Source organism: Anoplopoma fimbria, chromosome 21 (genome assembly GCF_027596085.1).
Source record: "Anoplopoma fimbria isolate UVic2021 breed Golden Eagle Sablefish chromosome 21, Afim_UVic_2022, whole genome shotgun sequence".
NCBI lineage: Eukaryota > Metazoa > Chordata > Actinopteri > Perciformes > Anoplopomatidae > Anoplopoma > Anoplopoma fimbria.
Window position 1 is genome coordinate 10294398 of NC_072469.1, and position 22369 is coordinate 10316766.

Genomic DNA, 22369 nt, shown 5'->3' on the forward strand with positions numbered 1-22369 from the left:
AGACCGTTCATTAATGAGGAAAATACTTGTAAGAGATAACCAATGATGAGCTAGCTTTACCTTCCCGTTAGCCCTCCTGTCTTCCCGTATTTTGTATCAACGCCAACAGGGAGCATTTTGATTTCGATAAATTTCGATACATTTCTCAGAATTCGTACGATTGTTAGGTCTACAATAGGCATGCAAGACTCTTCTAAGTGAAAATACTTATGGATAACACCTTATTCACACATCTAGAGAGCCTTATGCTTGAGCCAAAATACCAACAATTCTGCTTGCCTAATTTGAATGAACCTCTCACCTGTTTGTGTCTCTCCTCCCATCTTTGCGGGGGCGCTTTGCCCTAGGGGCAACAATACGAAACATACGGGCAAAAGAAAGGTCCGGACCGCTGAGGACACAAACTGTCTGAAGAGCAGTTGTGCTGTTTTTTGCCCTGCCTATATCTTTTCCACTGAGGTTCCTGATGTTTGCTATTTTTAAATTAAGAGGTTACTTTGATACTTTGAACAGGGAATGGTTGTTGTTGCCAGCTGGGCTGGTTTTGAATTTTCAGGAAACTGCTTATCAAATAGGGTTTTAATGCACAACCATGTCTCGGTTTAACAGAGAAAGCGACAGTTCTCTAGATAACAAATCCTTGTTGTTGGCAGAGGCCAGAAGAGAAGAGGCCGGACTAGTTTGAGCTTATAAGGCAACAGTAACTCAAATAACCACTCATTATAACGGAGGTATGCAGAAGAGCATCTCTGAACGCACATGTTGAATCTTGAAGTAGATGGGCTACAGCAGTAGAGGACCACACAGAGTGCCACTCCTGTCACCTAACTACAGGAAAATGAGGCTACAATTGGCTTGGGATCTCCAAAAGTCTTTGACATTCAGATAGTAAGGTCAGAATTTGTCATAAAACAACATGTAAGCATGGATCCATCCTAATCATTTATCATATTTTTGGCACACTCTGGGCCCCTCAGTACCTATTGAGGACCATTGCAGAGCATCCCAAAGGTGCTCTTTCTGATTGAGATTCGGTGTCTGTGATTGCCATTTGAGGGCAGTCATGTACACTCTGGCCGCTTCTTTCCCCCCTCACTCAGGAATAAGACACAGAGATACTTGAAGCTTGAATACTTCTGAAGCTTGGTTTGAACTTCGGCAGATCGTCTTGCCCATGCCTACATGCCTAAATGCATTGTGTTGCTGCCACGTGATTGGCTGATTAGATATTTAATGACCAGTTGTAACAGCTGTGCGTAATAAAGTGTCCGTTTGAGTTGTAAGAGAGAAAAACGCCTTTGACTCTTCCAGAACTTGACTCAAAGTGAAACTTAAAGAAAGAACAGTGTAGAAAGTTAGAACAAGAACGTATACCTAGACTCACTGTGTTATCCCACAGGTCACTATTGTTGCCGTCAAAATGTTAAACTTATTCTATGACCACACTGAACAAAGTTAAATAATTAATACTAGACAGATTAAAGATTTTATGTAGCAAAAAATCTTTGCCCTATCTTTGTGTTAAGATCTTTCAATAACCTTTTGTTCACGAACTTTGATGCAGCCATCCTCTTGTCATGCTGCCTGCAGGGAATAAACAGCTCTGGTCATTTTACCATTTACACTTAATATGCACATATTTTATTAAGACCCTTTATTATTTCAATATTTGCTTGAAATGCAATGACAAGTCATTCAGTAACTTTTTTAGAGCCTTATAACTGAATTTATTTTATTTTATTTAAACACAAACAGCTGTACAGAAACGTTTCTAAATAAAATGCAAAATACAGTGAAAAATCTTAGGTACTGTTTAACCACAGAATAAGTTATTTAGACAACAAACTAGACGAGATGTTCAGCTTTAAGTATTTGACAGTTTCTGATTGTTATTGCTACAGACCAGGGCCATTTCAGAAAGCAGGTTTAGTGAAAACTCTTGAGTTAGTTAACCCTGAGTTGAGGCATTCTGGGTTTTCAGTTTTTGAGAGAGTTACTTTAACTCTAATTCTGTTACAATGGTAACTGACTCTGTGAACCCAAACTCTCTGGCAGGTTTTCTTAAACCCAGAGTTTCTCTCTGTCTCCTCTGTCTTACAGAGACAGGGACACTGTTTTATTTCCTCATTCAGTCAGTCCGTATCTGAGTGCTTATTGAAGGTTTACTGTCTGTCAGAATGTAAATCCTGGTTAGAGATTAGTGTTTTACTCAGGGAAAGTTACTGCCTTCATGTGTTGACAGTCATTTCTTTTCTTTTTTTTGCCCTGAGGTTGAAATATTACAGAGTCGAGCTTTATATAAATATAAAGCACTTTGACTCAGTGCACACCGTTGATGTCAGTTGTCACTGATGGAACATAATTCCTATAACTTTGGAAATTAAATGTTAATATTTCTTGATGAGCAGGATTGTGGTGCAGCTGTAGAATGTAGTTTGAAAGTGAGTTCTATAGGTTGCATATAGTAAAGGTGTTTAACTTTACTACATTTGTTGAGGTAGCTGAAATAGCGTGAATTAAAACCCACTTTATTTAATTGATTAAATATTCAATCAAATAATAGAATAAATCTAGGACTAAAATTGATAAATAAAATATCAGATAGGATGGATGTTAATAAGAGATGTTGTGAAAATAAATGTGTAATAACTTGTAGGTTAATATTCAGTTTGAACTAACTGTCTGTAAAACATCTTCAAACCTCACCTGTGATGCTGTGACTCAGTCCTCTCTGATAGTCTGCGATTCGGCAAAACAATTAAAACGTTTCCTAAAGCTAATAAAAGGAGCTTTATGAAAGTGACACAATAATGTTAAACCATGCATCTATATTAAAACCCACTGAAAAATATTTACCTTGTATTTATTTTTTTTCAGCTCATGAACCAAGAGCCAGACATTTCACACCTGCTCGTCTGCGACTCACCTATTGGGCTGGTTTCCTGATAAAATGATGCATGACATTCACTAACAGACCAATCAGTTGGACAAGCTGGGGCATATTATCCCTATAACATCCCTAAGATAATGGCTTATACCATAGTAACTCAACACCTCATCCCCTCATGAAAAAGGGAAAAGTAAGGATAGATCAATAAATATTTAACCTACACAATACCAACTGAAATTTAAATATACCAGTTGACTGATATGGGTTTTTTATCCAGCAAATAATTTTTTAAATATTCACTGTTTGCAATGCTTAAACTATAATTCTAACTGCTTCAACCCTTATTGTAAGTCGCTTTGGATAAAAGCGTCTGCTAAATGACTGTAATGTAATGTAATGTAATGTAACCCACAGGTCATTCATCACCATTCAGACAAAAGCACAAAAAACTTGCCAACTCTGCATAGGTCCCACTGGTAACATTATGAGTTATATTTACAAGATCATTTGAGATCAGCATAAATATTAGTAGGGACAATTCAGCAGTGCCTTGACATTGTCAGCACTAAATATAACAAATAGGCAAAGACACACAATGAGGATGTTACAGAATAAAAAAAGCAGTGGAAGAAAAATTAAATATACAGTATAATCATTAACATTTCATCAATGGACATATAAATAATTAAACCAAATAATTGGCAGGTATAAAGGGCAGAGTAACATGGTTGAGATAATGCAGCATTGGTTACCAATACACGATTGAAATGAAGCAGAAGATCAGTTGGAATACAAGGTTGCAATAGTCAAATATCAATAAAGACAAATTATCACGTTATACTATCTTCTGATGTGACATCATGCTGATGTGATTTGATGACTTTATACTATGAGGTCACTTTCTGCGACGCAGAGAGATGCGCTGCAGTCTCCTAGCTTTCCCCCTGGCATCAATTGGCCGTATCTCAGTGACCTTTGACCTGATCATCCGGTAGGAGCCAGCAGAGTAACTAGGTCTCTTGCAGTAATGGATCAGAGGGCAGTCACGCTGAAGGCCTGCAGAGACAGCAACATTTAAGTTAGATTCTGTGGAAACGGCTACGCATGTACTTGTCTGTAGCTCCCTGAATTTAAATTTTTTTGTGAGAAAGTAAATTCTTGTGCCAGTTTGATCAGAAGATTAGAACAGAAGAATATCAAAAAACAATAGAATACACATTTAAACAAGTATGAACAATAAAATAACAATTATTAAGTGTAAAAGAAGTAATCCTAACTCCAGTGCCTAATAGAAACTAAAATAGAAAACTGATATTTAGCATGATATTGAGAGTGAAATTTTCAGTGATATTGAAAAGAAGTATGAAAATATATTGCACATAGTATAATAAAAATGATATTGCACATTATTGCGGTGCCGGAATACTGCCACTTCTGGCGCCGCACGAGTGGCAGCCTTTTACAGCAGCTCCTGCTCACCACTGAGCTTTTTCTTTTATATTTGTTATTTTTGTTACTTTTGTTACTTTTTTACTTGATTAATTGCTTTAACAGTAGTGCAGTATGGCAGCAAGACACGTCGAGTTTGTCGTGGTCTATTTGCTGTTTATTGCACTTTTCACCACCGTGTCTGGGGATCCAGCACGCAGCCATGGTCCCATTGTTTACACCAGGGATCAGCTGTTAGCATTTCGAGACACGGCGGTGCTTCGACCTGAGGAGAGACCCGAAGTTCCCCGCGAGCTGAGGAGGAAGAGACGGGGAAGCCGTGCTGGGGCAGAGCCTTGCGCCAGGAGAAGACGTTTAAAAACCGTTCTCCCCTCCATCATCATGGGAAACGTGAGGTCTCTCCCCAACAAGACGGGCGAGTTATCAGCGCTGACTCGCGTTCAGAGGGAATACCGGGAGTGTAGCATCATGGTGTTTACAGAGACATGGCTAACGGAGCTAACTCCGGACACGAACGCTGCACTGGACGGTTTCCGCATCATACGGGCGGACAGGACAACGGAGAGCGGTAAGAGGAAGGGAGGAGGTCTGGCAGTGTTTGTTAACAATAGATGGTGTAACTCTGGGCACATCACTGTTAAGGAACAGACCTGTACAGAGGACATTGAGCTGTTGGCCGTTAGCATGAGGCCAAACTACCTACCAAGGGAATTTTCGCATGTTATTGCAATAGCTGCGTATATTCCCACCTCTGCTAGCGCCCCAATGCCCTCCTCCTTCTCTCTGGTGACTTTAATCATGCCCCTCCGTCCTCCACTCTGCCCACATTCACCCAATACGTCACATGCCACACCAGAGACAACAAAACCCTGGATCTGTTCTATGCCAACACCAATGAGGCATACACATCATCACCTCTCCCTCCCCTGGGAAGATCTGACCACAATCTGGTGCACCTCCTGTCTGTGTACAAACCTCTTGTACACAGGCAGCCAGCTGTGACTCGCACAGTAAAACAATGGTCCGATGACGCCGAGGAGGCCCTGAAGGACTGTTTTGAGTCAACTGTGTGGGAAGTTTTCAGTGATGCCCATGGGGAGGACATCGACAGTCTCACAGACTGCATAACGGACTACATAAACTTCTGTGTGGAGAACACCGTACCCACCAGGACTGTACGGTGTTTTTCAAACAGCAAACCTTGGATCACTCCTGATATAAAGACCCTCCACAAGGAGAAGAAGAGGGTTTTTAGATCAGGAAACAAGGAGGAGCTGAGGACTGTGCAGAGGGAGCTGAGGAGGAAGCTCACAGAAGGGAAAAAAGTCTACAGGACAAAGATGGAGGATCAGCTGCAGCAGAATAACTTCAGCAGGGTCTGGGAGGGCCTTAAGGCGATGTCTGGCCACAAGGGGCCCAACCAACAGCCTGTGGGGTACCAAAAGTGGGTGAATGATCTGAACTTATTCTTCAACAGATTTGATCAGTCATCCACCCCCATCCAGTCCTCCCTGCTGCTGCAATCCCCATCGTCTGCAGCCCCTGTAGATTGCCCCTCCTCCTCCTCCACCCCCTTCCTCACAACACTCAGCCCCCCTCCTCCACACTCCTCATACACTACACTCCATGACCAGCATCCTGGACTACTTCACCAACCGTCCACAGTATGTGAGGATACGGGAGTGTGAGTCAGACCTGGTATCATGCAGCACAGGGGCCTCACAAGGAACCATTCTGGCTCCATTCCTCTTCTCCATCTACACATCGGACTTCACATACAACTCTGCTAACTGCCACCTGCAAAAGTTCTCTGATGACTCAGCAATCGTCTGCCTCATTTCCGCCGGTGATGACAGGGAATACAGGGAACTGAACCAGGACTTTATAGGATGGTGCCAGCGGAACCGCCTCCAGATCAACTCTGCTAAAACGAAAGAGCTGGTGGTGGATTCCAGGGAATGGACATTATAGGTACTTATAAGTACCTGGGTGTTCACTTGAACAATATACTGGACTGGACTGATCACACAAATGCACTTTACAAAAAGGGTCAGAGCAGACTCTATCTGCTGAGGAGACTGAGGTCTTTTGGAGTGCAGGGAGCACTCCTGAAGACCTTCTTTGACTCTGTGGTGGCATCAACCATCTTTTATGGCGTGGTCTGCTGGGGCAGCAGCATCACGACAGCCGACAAGAAGAGACTCAATAAACTTGTCAGGAAGGCCAGCAGTGTCCTGGGGTGTCCACTCGACACGGTGGAAGTGGTGGGAGACAGGAGGATGATGGCCAAGCTATCATCCCTGATGGACAACATCTCCCACCCCATGCGGGACACTCTGACAGCTCTGTGCAGCTCCTTCAGCCACCGGCTGCTTCACCCCCGGTGTGTGAAGGAGAGGTACCGCAGGTCCTTCCTTCCTCCTGTTGTCAGGCTGCACAACCAGCTCTGTCTGCCATCCCAATAGACGACAAAACACATTAAAAAATCTGTGCAATATAAATACACTGTGCAACACTATAATTATTCTGTCTGTATATATAATATTTTTAGTTATTGTGGATTTTTTGTACTTTTTTTACTTTTTAATATTCTTTCCTGTTTTATTACTTTTATTACTTATTTACTCATTTATAATACTTATTTTTTTACTATGTCTCTTGTTTGCACTCTATGCTTCTGCAATCCTGTAAATTTCTCTGCTGCGGGACTAATAAAGGATTATTTTATCTTGTTTTATGAAATTGAAATGTAATATTGAAGGATGTTGAAAGAAGTTATATTGCACATGATATGTTTAATGTTGTAAGTGTCCAATGATTCAGCTGTTCTTTATATAGTCTGTCCAGGCCACAGAGAGCAGGACTCCGGAAGGCTGAGAGGAGGTGGATTCTGTATTTACACCAATGATGCTTAGTGCTCAAACAAAGTCAACGTTGACAGACAATGTTTTCCTGATGTGGAATTTTGAATGTTAATATGTAGGTGTGGCAGTGAGCGTGGTCTGCGCTCAGCTGCAGGCGAGAGAGGTGTGGGAGTGGTTCATGGGAACAGTGCCGTGGTGAGTTCAATCAACACGGCTGCAATGTGGTGCTAATTATGCTGAATGTACTTAAACAGTAGCAGACGGGAGTTCGGGAGAGGAACAGTCACACACGAGGAACAAGGACTGAGGCAAGAGCGTGAAGCCATCAGAGTGGTGGCGTTCCGGGAACGTGGGACCGAGTGCGCCCGAGAAGCCGGGCAGCGAAGCGGAGCGCACGACGGTCCGCATTTTGTGTTGTACTTTGGATGAAATAAATATACCTTTGTTAAACTTACCCACTGAAGCCATATCTGTGTTGGGGAGAACCTACGGTAGTCGAGAGTCGGCTACAGTAGGCCATATAATATTTTTGGGGTTGTAATATGTTGTTCACATTCCTTAGGTTGCAATTCAAAAAACATGCACTACGGTAATGTACTACTGTTTTTTTGCAATTTGGCTACAACTACATTTCGTTATGCATCACTGTGTTACATAATGACAATTAATGATCCTTGAATCATTGAAATATTGTAGTCTTTAAGGTGTGTGTCTGTGTGTGAATGTATAAAATCTTATTTTAACTGTGACAACATCTAGTAAATTTGTGCTCTCTAAAAATTAACAAAATCTACAAAGTCAGCATTATACCCTGTTAACACACTAGGCATCTTGGATGGTTCGTGTAGCCATTGTTTTATTTGTTTTTTAACCCATGTAAATGCAACCAAGGAGTATTAGAGACATATTACATTTTGACTGCTCAAACCCCATCAGGTCAACTCAGTTGTTTTTTTTAATTCTTGCTCCTCCTGTTTATCAGTTCTGATGAGTTACTGGCTTGCTTTATTTCTGTTATATTTCTTCCTGCTACACATTCCCACTCCCCCGATACCAGTTCATTGTCATTGTCAATTTCTCCACCAGATGCCCCAGGCTTTCCCACCTTCTGTCTTCTGTCCTGCAGCAACCCCATCCCCTTAAGTACCATTCACGTGACCTTCCCCACCCACCTGCTCTCCTGTTTCTACTTTCCCTCCTCAGCCTTTCAGAATTAAACCAGCGCTTTTCTACTGAATCCCTGTCGGATTGCTGAAGTTGCAATGTTGCTTTCTTACTTGATGCCATTGCTTTTGAGCCTCTGATGCGTTCACCTGGAACCTGTCCCTGTCTGTCCGTCTGTTTATTCCTTTTTCCTGCGGATTCTCAGTTAATCTGTCCAGACTTCCTACCCATGCCAGTAAGCCTTTGTATTTTTTATTTTCTTTATTTTCAATTACTGCACCTGTTTACCACAAATATATATATATATATATACAGTCAGGTCCATAAATATTTGGACATTGACACAATTTTCATCATTTTGGCTCTGTACACAACCACAATGGATTTGAAATGACACAATCAAGATGTGCTTTGAGTGCAGACGTTCAGCTTTAATTTGATGGTATTTACATCCAAATCAGGTAAACACTGTAGCAATTACAACAAATTATATACATGGTCCAACCTTTTGAAGGGACCAAAAGTAATTGGGCAAAGTAACATCATAAATCAAATTGTCACTTTTAATATTTGGTTGCAAATCCTTTGCAGTCAATGACAGCCTGAAGTCTGGAACCCATAGACATCACCAGATGCTGGGTTTCATCCCTGGTGATGCTCTGCCAGGCCTCTACTGCAACTGTCTTCAGTTCCTGCTTGTTCTTTGGGCAGTTTCCCTTCAGCTTTGTCTTCAGCAAGTGAAATGCATGCTCAATTGGATTCAGGTCAGGTGATTGACTTGGCCATTGCAGAACATTCCACTTCTTTGCCTTGATAAACTATTTGGTTGCCTTTGCAGTATGCTTCGGGTCATTGTCCATCTGCACTGTGAAGCGCCGTCCAATGAGTTTTGAAGCATTTGGCTGCATATGACCAGATAATATTGCCCGAAACACTTCAGAATTCATCCTGCTACTTTTGTCAGCAGTCACATCATCAATAAATACGAAGGAACCAGTTCCATTGGCAGCCATACATGCCCATGCCATAACACTACCACCACCATGCTTCACAGATGAGGTGGTATGCTTTGGATCATGAGCGGTTCCTTCCCTTCTCCATACTCTTCTCTTTCCATCATTCTGGTCCAAGTTCATCTTTGTCTCATCTGTCCATAGGATGTTGTTCCAGAACTGTTTGATGTTTTTTGGCAAACTCTAATCTGGTCTTCCTGTTTTTGAGGCTCACCAATGGTTTACATCTTGTGGTGAACCCTCTGTATTTACTCTGGTGAAGTCTTCTCTTGATTGTTGACTTTGCCACAGATACGCCTACCTCCTGGAGAGTGTTCTTGATCTGGCCAACTGTTGTGAAGGGGTTTTTCTTCACCTGGTAAAGAATTATTCGGTCATCAACCACAGTTGTTTTCCTTGGTCTTCCGGGTCTTTTGGTGTTGCTGAGCTCACCAGTGCTTTTTTTCTTTTTAAGAAACCAAACAGTTGATTTGGCCACACCTAATGTTTTTGCTATCTCTCTGATGGGTTTGTTTTGATTCTTCAGCCTAATGATGGCTTGCTTCACTGATAGCAACAGCTCTTTGGACTTCATATTGAGAATTGACAGCAACAGATTCCAAATGCAAATCCCACACTTGAAATTAACTCTAGACCTTTTATCTGGCTCCTTGTTAATGAAATAATGAGGGAATAACACACACCTGGCCAGCTGATCAGCCAATTGTCTAATTACTTCCTAATTCATCCAAGATGGCAGCACGAGCGTTTCCATGTCTGTTTGTCCTGTAATTGTGTGTTTGTTTTACTGTGTTTAATGGTCTGAGAGCCCTCAATACTACACTCTAGGCCTGATTTCACACAGTTGAGTTATAAGCATCGTGAATTGAGCGAAAAAACATAGAATTATGTCAACTCTGCACTGTGAGTTTTCCCCGTGAGCTTTTGATGCCCTACTCGGCTCTGCTCTCCGCTCACCTGCCCGCCTGCTTGCCGCCTCTCGTTGCCTGCTGCGGGGCCTGTGGCTGCCGCTCTGTCTCTGCGGCTCAGTCCCTGCCGGCCTGCCGCTGGCCTGTGGGTTTTTCTTCGTGGTGGTTCCGTGTGCTGTTCCCGGTTGCCTGGTCTGCTGCTTGCCGCTTCCCGCTGCCTGCTGCTGGGTTTGCCGCTTTGTTTCTGCCTGCGTTTCCGCCGGCTTGCCGCCGGCCTGTGAGCTATCTGCTGCTACCTGCACTGCTGCCTGCTGCTGGTCTTCCTCTCTGTGTCTGCCTGCTTGCAGCGGGGCCTGCCTGCTGTGCTGCCTCTGCGGCGGTCCTGTGATTCAGGTGTGTCTAAAAGCTGTTTGCTTTTGTTGTTGCAAACTGAACTACAGCACTGACAATGAAATTATTGCTTATAGCACTGCTTTTCTGGAACTTTGGGCAAACCGATCCTCGTCGGGGGGAGTGTACCGAGGAAGGTGCACTCTCCGCTGATCATGCCCAACACGGTTACCAGCGCTTTTCCCCATGAATCAATTGGGCAGAAACCAAGACACTTTCAGGCGGACTCTTCTAATTCGGTGATGTTGGTCCGTCTTCTATGCCTTTCTGTGCTGAAAAGATATTTTATATGCTCTGACATTTCACTCATTGATTTTGTTAACTTGATAAAATCAAGAGAGGAGGCGCCTGGCAACTTGACCAAGCAGAGATTCTTGATTTTTCTGTTATTGTTGATTTCAGGAAATGTGCAGCCTAATCCTGGCCCAGTTGATATTACAAAGTGTAATAGCAAGGAAGCTTCAGGTTTTAATACTCCTGCTGATTTTAAATCAAGGGCTGGTGTAGGTTTTATCCATTTGAATGTACGCAGCTTATTTGATAAACTGGATATGATTCGTATTTGGGCACGCTCAACTGATGCAGATGTAATTGTTATGGATATCTGAATCATGGTTAAGTAAATCTGTTAAGTAAACAAGGATGTTAATATTGATGGTTATACTGTATATAGGACTGATCGACCAAATAGGGGAGGTGGTATTGCTATTTTTATAAAAAGTAAGTTTCATGTAAAGGTGCTACTCTCTAAATCAGTGAGCAAACAATTTGAATTTTTGGCTCTTGATCTTGAGGTATCTAAAATGCTTCGTATTACAATTGTTGGTTGTTATAGGACACCATCAGCAGTCAGTGAAGCTCTTCCCTCTTTAATGCACCTCATATCAGGATTACATTTTAATGAAATTGTTTTGATTGGTGACCTCAATTGGAACTGGTTAAAACCAGTGTCTGATAATTTCAGGGCACAATGTGACTCACTAAATCTTTTCCAGATTGTTGATATGCCCAGTAGACCAAATCTGAAATGTCCTGAAACATCATCTTTGATCGATCTTATCCTAACTAATGTTCCCCATAAATATTCTCCTGCCAGTATTTTCGCAAATGACATTAGCGATCATTGTGTTATCGCTTCAGTTAGATATACAAAAATTCCCAAAACTAAGCTACGTATCATTATAAAGCGAAATATGAAACGTTTTGTGGAACAAGGGTTTTTTCATGATCTCTTTGGCTTTGACTGGGAAAAAATGTACCTTATTGATGATGTTGAAAGTGCTTGGAAATTCTTTTATGATGGTTTTATTGAAAATATTGACAAACATGCTCCTCTCAAAAAGTGCAGGATAAAAGGCCGTGATACTGCATGTTTCAGTCCAGACTTATTCAAGTTACTACATGAGCGCAATGTGGCTTGGGCCAAGGCAAGGGGTTCTGGTCTTGATTCAGATTGACTGCTTTTTAGGCAATGCTTGCACAGTTGCAATTAAAAAAGCTAAAGCTGAGCATTTTCTGAACAAACAACCTAAACAATCCAGGACTGTTTTGGAAGACAATAAAATCTTTATCTGGAAATAAGAATGGTATTGAGCTTCCCCCTTGCATTGTCAAGGACTCTAATGACATCTCTGACAAAGCCATAATGCTTAACTGTTTCATTGAGCACTTAATTGCCTCTGGTACCCTGTTTGACACTCTAAACCATCTACATGAGAAATCCCCTGTTTGTTTTGGTTGGTCATCAGGTAACTGTTAGTCAGTCTTTCAGTTTTAAGCCTGTTACTGTCACCGAGGTGCACAAAGCCCTTAAACTTTTAGACACAGGAAAACCGGCAGGTCCGGATAACCTAGAACCATATTTTTTAAAGTTAGCTGCTGATTTTTTTCCTTTAACATATCTTTTTAATCTCTCCTTAGTCTCAAACGAAATTCCGCTTATATGGAAGTCTGCCTTTGTTCTTCCCCTGTTAAAAGGAGGAGACCCCACACTTTTAATCAATTACAGGCCTATCTCCAAACTGTTTTAGCTAAGACACTAGAATCCCTTGTGAGTGAGCAACTTAAGGAGTTTTTACTCACAAACAATATTTTATCTGATTATCAATCAGGTTTTAGAAAAAAAACAGAACCACAGCAGCATTAAAGGTAGTAAACGATTTTATTGAATCTTTGGAAAACAAGCACCACTGTGCAGCCCTTTTCATTGACTTGTCCAAGGCTTTTGACACTGTCGATCATGCAATAATGAAGCACAGACTTCTTAGTATTGGACTGTCAGAACAAACTGTCTGTTAGTTTGGAAATTACTTATCAAACAGATCACAGTGTGTCCTGGCTGAAGGCATTACTTCTAGCTCTCTTAAAGTAATAAAGGGTGTGCCCCCAGGGTACTTTTATTCACAATTTATATAAACAGTATCGGTCAAAATGTGCCAAATACAAATTTTCACTTTTATGATACTGTTATTTACTCCTCTGCTCCTACACAGTATCAGGCTCTTTCTCAGTTGCAAAAGGCCTTTGACACTGTTCAACACACCTTTTATGAGTTGAAATTCATTTTGAATCCTGACAAAACAAAACTCATGATGTTTACAAACTCAAAGAAAAAGCCACTGAACCTTCCATCTATAATTACATCTCAGGGCAATGTGATTGAGTCTGTAACGTCATATAAATACTTGGGATTCTTAATTGATGATTCTCTCTCTTTTAAGCCTCACATTCAGCAACTTGTGAAGAAGTTGAAGCTGAGGCTGGGTTTCTATTTCAGAAATAAGTCTTGCTTTTCTTTTGATGCTAAAAAGAGACTTGTTGCTGCTACTTTTATCCCAGTGAGCATTTTTCCGTCTAAAAGACGTCTAAAAATGGTTCAAAAGTGATTAGCACAACATAGAGGATTACAAATGCACTATTGCAAATCACGTCTAAATGTGGTCTAAACGTGAACGTCTAATAGACGTCTACAAATAGACGTTGAATAAACTTTCACTTTTGAACCACTTTTAGACGTCTTTTAGACATAGACGTCTTTTAAACGTCTTTTCAACGTCTTTTAGACATAAACCTTTTCTAAAAGTCTTTTGAACCTCAAACTGCTCACAGTAAAATATGTAGCAATTAAACACGTAGTCATAGTAACACATTAACAGTTTACATTGACAGGACAAATAAGACCATCTGACACAGGCAACAATGAATTAGTTTTTAGTCATACAACTACAAAGAAATTGAAAATACACACAACAGAATCTCCGGTTTCTTCTTTTAATGTCGTTGTCAAAGCCTCCAGGAGCCAGTTTCAGATGGATGCCTGTAAAGTAAACAAGAATTATAAAACATATTCACTCTTGAACGTCTGTTCACCGGTGACCATAGCCGTTTTTTAAACGTCTTTCCAACGGAAACATGCTCACTGGCATATTACACATTATAATACTTTATATTGTTTATAAGTTGTTCTTATAAACCGTCTTCTTGTTTGTTCATTAATTTAGTTTACTCACTTCCTCCCATTTAAACTGTGTACAGCCCCACTAGCTCTCTGTAATGTATTTTAGACTACAGCGACAGCCCATAAACACATCAACATTAACTTACACACATGTTAATGTTTACTGTTGGTCCATGTAGCAGTAGCTACAAGCTAACATGCTAACGCTACAAGCTAGCAGCCTCACCTGCATCGTGAGCATCTTAGAATTATATTAATGATGCTAACTTCTCTTTGAATAACTGAATCCAGTAGTTGAAGTACTTACACAGTGTGTGCAGCGTGAAGCCTCGGGTTCATCAGCCCGTTCTGTCGTTGTGTCTCGTCAGTCTCGACCGTTGCTCTCGTGCAGTTCAGTCGAAGTTCCAAACTCTAGCGTCTAAGTTCTTGCGCATGTGCGTTACAGCTGTAAACGAACTTTCTTATTATGAGTAATGTATAAAAATGACCGGATTACGACGTCCTAGAAGCTTATTTTAGCAACAAACAGTCGATAAAGTCCAATATTTCCTACTTTTTATATGAAACATTAAAAGCGTTGAAATCGAGCAGTTGAATACTTTACATGAATACTATAATATATATAATATGTTAATATCGTCTCTCTTACAGCCTTACGTTACAACAGAACACATTATCAACCAAATGGTGTTTTGTGACATGTTGAAGTTGTAACTGTGTTTTAGCCGGTTGAAAAGACGGCTAAAAGACGCCTATAGACGTTTAGACCCGATTTCAACCAGTTTTAGACCAGATTTAGACGTCTAAATCTGGTCTAGTGCTCACTGGGTATGTCTGTGATTGATTATGGTGATGTTTTATATATGCATGCATCTTCTCAATGCCTTCACTCCTTAGATACTGTCTACCATGGAGCATTGAGGTTCATGACCAATCTTAAGGCCCTTACTCACCATTGCTCCCTCTATGCTAGGGTTGGTTGGACTGCATTGTCCATCCGTAGACTCAATCATTGGCATGTCCTTATTTATAAGGCAATTCTTAACTTGCTTCCATCTCATCTATGTAATTTAATTCATCAGAAAAATGCTGGAAGCTACTGTCTCCGCTCTGTGACATATTCGCAAGACTTACTCTTGCTATCTGTCCCCAAAGTCCGTCTCGAAATGGGAAAAAGGGGTTTTAGGTTTGCTGCTACTGCGGCTTGGAATTTGCTGCAGACTGATTTGGGTCTACGGGAGCTGGTCTCTTTAAGTGTTTTTAAAAATAGATTGAAGGAGTTGGAGGAAGGTTCATCTGGTTCTAGATGTTTTTGACTGAGGTATGTGCCCCTGTGTGATCTAGGATATGATAACCTGAGTCTTAGTTTTGGTTTACTCATGATGTGATCTGAAATTTTTTATTGTCTGTCACTGCTTTATGTTGTAAAAAAACTTATGGTCCCTTCAAAAGGGACCATAAGTAATAATAAAATGTCTTGTAATTCCTACACCGTTCACCTGATTTGGATGTAAATACCCTCAAATTGAAGCTGAAAGTCTGCACTCAAATCACATCTTGATTGTTTCATTTAAAATCCATTGTGGTTGTGTACAGAGCCAAAATGATGAAAATTGTGTCAATGTCCAACTATTTATGGACCTGACTGTATATATATATATATATATATATATATATATATATATATACACCTGCTGAGGCCTTGCTGACGCCCACTGCTACTACCACTATCATTATTAGTCACATTACTATTATTATTCCCTGTACTATTACGCTAATTGACTTTGCTTCTACCCTGGAGTCTTTGTGCTTTCTCGCTTCGCAGGCTTCTATAAATCGTGGCTGTACCTGGACTGTGGTCGTGCCTCCTGCTATGGCCCTGCTGACACCAACTGCTACTACCATTATTATTATTATTATTAGTCACATTACTATTACCTGTACCATTACGCATATTAGCTTTGCTTCCACCCTGAAGCCCTTTTGCTCTCTCGCCTCGCAGGTTTCCACAAACCGTCGTGGTCCCTGGACCGTGGTCGTGCCTCCTGTTGTGAGCCGGCTGGCAAACACTGCTACTTCGATTATTATTATTAGTCACATTACTAATACTATTCCCTATATCATTATTTTAATTCTGCTATAGTCATTGCTGCTTTTATCAGTATTCTTAATGTTTCCTTCATTACTCTGCTTACTACTGTGATTATATGAATCATTTATGTCATATACATTGAATGTGTTGTATCTCTGTTATGCTGTTCATTCTGTACACATGACATCTATTGCATTCTGTCCATCCTGGGAGAAGGATCGCTCTGTCGCTCTCCCATAGGTTTCTTCCTTTTTTCTCCCTGTTAAAGGTTTTTTTTAGGGGAGTTTTTCCTGTGCCGATGTGAGGGTTCCGGGACAGAAGATGTTGCATGTGTACAGATTGTAAAGCCCTCTGAGGCAAATTTGTAATTTGTGATTCTGGGCTATACAAAATAAACTGAATTGAATTGAATTGAATAGATAGATAGATAGATAGATAGATAGATAGATAGATAGATAGATAGATAGATAGATAGATTTATAAAAAAAAATGTATGTTATATTTTAAGACTTTTTCACTATTTTATGTCTTAGAATTTCATTAGTAAAATTAAATTCTACCTGAGCAGAGTACTTTAGTAAATATAATTAGTTCCCTTTACACTGTGAAAGTGTTCCCACAGGGAGGAAGTTGTTGGGATGCTTACCCTTCTGCCGTTGCTGCTTCTCTGTAGCGCCCTCAGCCTTCTTGTTGTAATTTGGGCCTGATCCTGCAGCTCCACCTGGATTATTGTTTCCTTCCACGTCTTTGGACTTTTGCACCTCCTGCTGCATCCTGTTCTCCACCTCTACCTTTCCCTCCATATTTGTCTTCATCTCCTGTCCTGAATTGGGACTACTCGACTGTTTCTCCTCTTCTGTTTCCTTCTCTTGCTTGCCACCCTCCTCTGCCTCCTTCTTGACCTTCTCCTCCAGGTCTAACCAGAACACACACAGACACACGCACACACATTAACAGATGCAATATTCATCTATCATACAACATTTTTTTTTGTGACACTGTCGTGAGTTACTGTGCACTAACAAGGTTATTTGTCCATGAACATGCCTATATCGGCCCAAAAGAACCAGCGCCAACGACATCTTCCACAGCTCACAGGATGTCTTCTCAGAGCTAACACACTTAGAGCTGGTTCTCAGATCTGTATTTGAAAATGTGGAATCCATTCGTACGAGCCATGTAACGAGTGAGAGATATTAAGTGGTGAGTGTGGCTACCTTTGGTTGCCTGGGCCTTCCATGTCTCCCTGTTGTGGTGAATCTCTTCGTTCCATGTGATCTTGAAGCTCTTAAAGTCCACCATGGTCAGAGAGCAGCTGCCCTCTGAACCTGTACTCCTCACACTGGGCAGCTTTCCATCACTGCCACTGATACTGTTGACACTGTGGACAGTGTAGATATGCATGTGCACAAACAAACACATACACACATCCATTCAGTCATGTTTAAGTTAAAAAGCTAGTGTCTCCTGTTGGACTGAGCGACACCTTTCATATTACACTTGAAAGTACTATTTTTAACTTGTTTAGCTGATAATGCAGCTGTGATCATTTGGTTTAAATATGCATAATATAATGTCTTAAAGTACTCATTTTCTTAAGGTTGCATTTATTAAAGAAACAGTGTGCAGGATATAGGGAGATCCGTTGGCACAAATGGCATATATTATTGAGTATGTTTTCATTAGTGTATAATGTTTTTGTTTTTTTTTACCATAGAATGAGTCTTTTATATCTACAAAAGGAGCAGGTCGCCATTTTTCTACATTAGCCCAGAATGGACAAACCAAACCACACTTGGCAGATAGGAACATTTTCAGTTGGTTGTAATCTCACTGCTAGATACCCCAGGGACAACACACTAGACCTTTTATTAAAAAATGTTTTAAGCATGATAGTTAAAAATATATACAGCGGGTAAAATAAGTATTGAACACGTCACCATTTTTCTCAGTAAATATATTTCTAAAGGTGCTATTGACATGAAATTTTCACCAGATGTCGGTAACAATTTACTGAGAAAAATGGTGACGTGTTCAATAATTATTTTACCTGCTGTATCAACAGAAACATTGCAAATTTAATTGTATAGTTTTTCCTGATGCCTTATGGAGAGTCTGAATTACAATGCATAGGTCTCTGCCCTAGTCCATAACTGATAGAAAAGTCGTACCATGATCTCCACCTGTGTTCACTTTTCTTTCATTTAATTTCAAATGTACTCAAAAAAAAACAACTTCTTGCCCCTTCTGAGCTGATAAATTCCTTTCTCATACCTATGCACATTCTGTTTTATGTATCAATTTCTTTTTCCTGTCTTTCTCTTTCATTTATAATGATAAATGAGGGCTTGTGAGTTAAGAACTTCCATTCTTTATAAATATGACATCACAAATTGTATGTAACATCACCCTCAGGTCCCAGCCTAAGTCCACCCGCAGCACAACTTTAAAAAATACAAAAATGGGCAAGGGGCTGAGAGATGTCAACTTCTGCATGACGAAAGCTTCAACGCAGGGTCTAGCTTGGAAAATAATGATATGGGGGACTGAATTTGAAGGATTATTAGACCACAAATGAAACAAGAATAACACCCTATTTGCCCCCGAACCCTCACTTATGTGTAAGTGAGGGGTCGGCTCTGAGGTAGGGGTTTTCTATTAAAATAACCTTCAATCATTTTTTGTACTATTTTCTTCCCTGGCTGCTGCCTTATGCAGATGTGAAAGTACAAACTGACCACTAATGGACTGTTCAGAATCACCATGGTTCTCGAAGACTTCACCCACAGCAGCCTACCTCCAAATCAATGAGGCCTGGCTTTTTGAGTTTGCAGCCAGCCGGCTCTAGCCCCAAACCTGTACCTGTGAACCCGCCTGGCCCTGGGAGGTCCTTGAGATGTCGATCCCGAAAGCTGCCCAGTAATCCAGAGTTTCCCCAGTCTAGCTCGATTTTCGACACTCATCCAGACCACAAGCCACTTTGTGGGTCAGGGTTTCCGGCCGAAATCTGATCAGTTCCTGTGTCGGGTGTCCCAGCCAAGCCTGCTCAAAATGTTCTGCCTGGGTTCTGGCCGATACCCATTCCCACGTGGCCGCAGGGACCTCCTGATGCCACTAGGTAGAAGCACCCTCCTGCTCCTGTCCAGCACTCCACTGGTCCAACCTACAGCTGGGTCATGAGATTCAAGCTGCCCTCCCTGTCCTCAAGTTTCCATTTTCAAAAGGGTTCACTCCTCAGTGTCATTCAGCCGCCAGTATCTAGTCAAGAGCTCCAGTTGCCAGAATCTGTTCCAGAGCTCCAGTTGCCAGAATCCGATCCAGAGCTCCAGTTGCCAAATACCAGTCCAAAGCTCCAGTTGCAAGAATCCAGTCAAAAGCTTCAGTTGCGAAATACCAGTCCAAAGCTCCAGTTGCCAAATACCAATCCAAAGCTCCAGTTGCCAGAAAGCAGTCAATAACTCCAGTTGCCTGAATCCCGTCCTGAGTTCCAGCAACCTGACCGGCAGCCTTTCATATGCCTGAGCTGAATCTTCTGGTGCCAGCCAGATCTAGCTCTTGTGGTAAGCCCTGAATTTGACCCAGTCATTCACAATAATTACTAGATCTGCTTTGTCTCTTTATATGATTACTACTATTACTATATTATTACCCATAAATCTTTATGCCAGAAAATGCTCTCACTGAGAACTTTAGGCTAGCTTACAATTCTAACTCTAGTTGTCTGGGTGCAAATAGTCGAATATCTGCTGTGTGACTATTCTCACCCGAGTGCAAATATTTTTTTTTTCCGTAACCTGCTTATCCAGTTAAGGGTCGCAGGGTGCTGGAGCCGATCTCAGCTGTCAATGGGCGAAGGCAGGGTACACCCTGGACAGGTCGCCAGTCTGTCGCAGGGCTGACATATAGAGACAGACAACCACTCACGCTCACATCCACACCTACGGGCAATTTAGAGTCTTCAATGAACCTTAGTTGCATGTCTTTGGACTGTGGGAGGAAGCCGGAGAACCCGGAGAGAACCCACGCTGACACGGGGAGAACATGCAAACTCCACACAGAAGGTTGTCTAGCCCGGGAAATGAACCCGGGCCCCTCTTGCTGTGAGGCGACAGTGCTAACCACTACACCACCATGCAGTCCGAGCGCAAATAGACATTTTGTTTTTGTATTTTATGATTTAGATTATTCCAAAATGGTAGACTCTATCTCAGAATTGGACTTGCAAGATAAGGGCTGATTTAAAACAGTAGATGGCTTTTTGAGCCATTTTCAACCATTACATGCACATTTTTATAAATTTGTAAAGACATTTCTGTAATGACTTTTAACAAAATATCTAAAGTTATGTATAATCCACTGAGGGCAAACAGGAGAACTTGGCAAAGGAGACATGTGTTCCACTGACCAGTGAATGTCTTTGGATCTGTTGATCCATTTATTCACAGTTTGACATTGTAACCACAGTATTAAATCAGCATCAATCAATCGTTATCTACATTTCGCAATCAATGAGTCTAAGCATGCTAGTCATGCTCTCACACCAACACCTTACACAGCACGTTTATTATCGTAAGCTTCCTGTCCCAAACACCTGTTCTCATCACCAAGCACTTAACTATATTATACTGTATATTATACTTATACTCTGCTGAGGAGACTGAGGTCCTTTGGAGTGCAGGGAGCACTCCTGAAGACCTTCTTTGACTCTGTGGTGGCATCAGCCATTTTTTATGCAGTGGTCTGCTGGAGCAGCAGCATCTCAGCAGCCGACAGGAAGAGACTAAATAAACTTGTTAAGAAAGCCAGCAGTGTGCTGGGGTGTCCACTGGATACGGTGGAAGTAGAGGGAGACAGGAGGATGATGGCCAAGCTGTCATCCCTGATGAACAACACCTCCCACCCCATGCAGGACACCCAGGCAGCTCTGTGCAGCTCCTTCAGCCACCGGCTGCTTCACCCCGGTGTGTGAAGGAGCAACACATTCTCACTCCGAGCGCGTCGATTTCTGACGAACGGTCAGTGACTTTTGCTTCAGTTTCTGACGCAAAAGGGTACCCTTGCGCTTCTTTTTTCGACGCATGGGGTTTTCAACTAGTTACAATGTAACCCTTTGATGGCTGCACATAGAGACGCTTGAGCATTCATATCCCATTGGCTCATTGCAATGTAATCCCTCCGCGGCAATATATGAAGCTATGAGCATTCATCCCATTGGCCAACGGAAGAGCCGATGGCTGCACATAGAGACGCTATGAGCATTCATCCCATTGGCTAACGGAGGACCTTGCGCTTCTTTTTTCGACGCAGGGGGTTTTCCACTCATTGCAATGTAATCCCTCCACGGCAATATATGAAGCTATGAGCATTCATCCCATTGGCCAACGGAAGAGCCGATGGCTGCACATAGAGACGCTATGAGCATTCATCCCATTGGCTAACGGAGGACCTTGCGCTTCTTTTTTCGACGCAGGGGTTTTCCACTCATTGCAATGTAATCCCTCCACGGCAATATATGAAGCTATAAGCATTCATCCCATTGGCTAACGGAAGAGCCGATGGCTGCACAATAACGGCGATTTTACAGTGACATCTGTGACATTCCTCAACACAACTACACCAACGTGTCCTTGTTAATTACACAACATGTATGGGTTAAGGCTCTGGGCATCAGTTGTCCTGTTTTGGTGCTTTGATTGAGAGAAACAATCGTGTTTTTGATCAGTGTTGGGTAGCTGAGGTCGTTGCTAGACCACGTCCGTCCGCTTTGTTTCACAACTGACAGAGCTGCCAAGTCTCACCATTTGGCCCTGAGACACACTCATATCAACCAGTTCACACACTATCACACGCCACAATTCAAATTTCTCACGCGGATAAATGAATCCCCAAAATAACGATTGTTTTGAGGGACTTTTATTTTGACAGACTTATATTGAAGAGCTAACGGACATGATTTCCGTGACATCCTATTTCTCCATGCGCGTTAACGTGATGCTTGGGTGTGCACTGCGCAGCCGCCTTCAAAGCAGCTCGGAGGTTCGGAAGCTCTTACGTTTCTTTACGTAAACCTTCCCTTCTTCCGAAATAGAGAGTTCAGGAAACGTTCGTAGGTTATAATATATTATTTATTTATTTATTTATT

General features: G+C 41.6%; 1 protein-coding gene across 1 annotated transcript in view; it reads right to left on the reverse strand.

The window, feature by feature from the left end:
• Nucleotides 1-3785: 3785 nt before the first annotated feature.
• Nucleotides 3786-22369, reverse strand: part of LOC129110550 (dual specificity calcium/calmodulin-dependent 3',5'-cyclic nucleotide phosphodiesterase 1C-like) — a 61888-nt gene continuing 43304 nt past the window's right edge. Inside the window, exons 15-17 of the mRNA XM_054622646.1 lie at nucleotides 17445-17608; nucleotides 16874-17143; nucleotides 3786-3946 (exon numbers count right to left, since the gene is read on the reverse strand). Of these exons, the coding sequence (XP_054478621.1) occupies nucleotides 3786-3946; nucleotides 16874-17143; nucleotides 17445-17608 (595 nt within the window). The remainder of the gene's footprint in view (nucleotides 3947-16873; nucleotides 17144-17444; nucleotides 17609-22369) is intronic.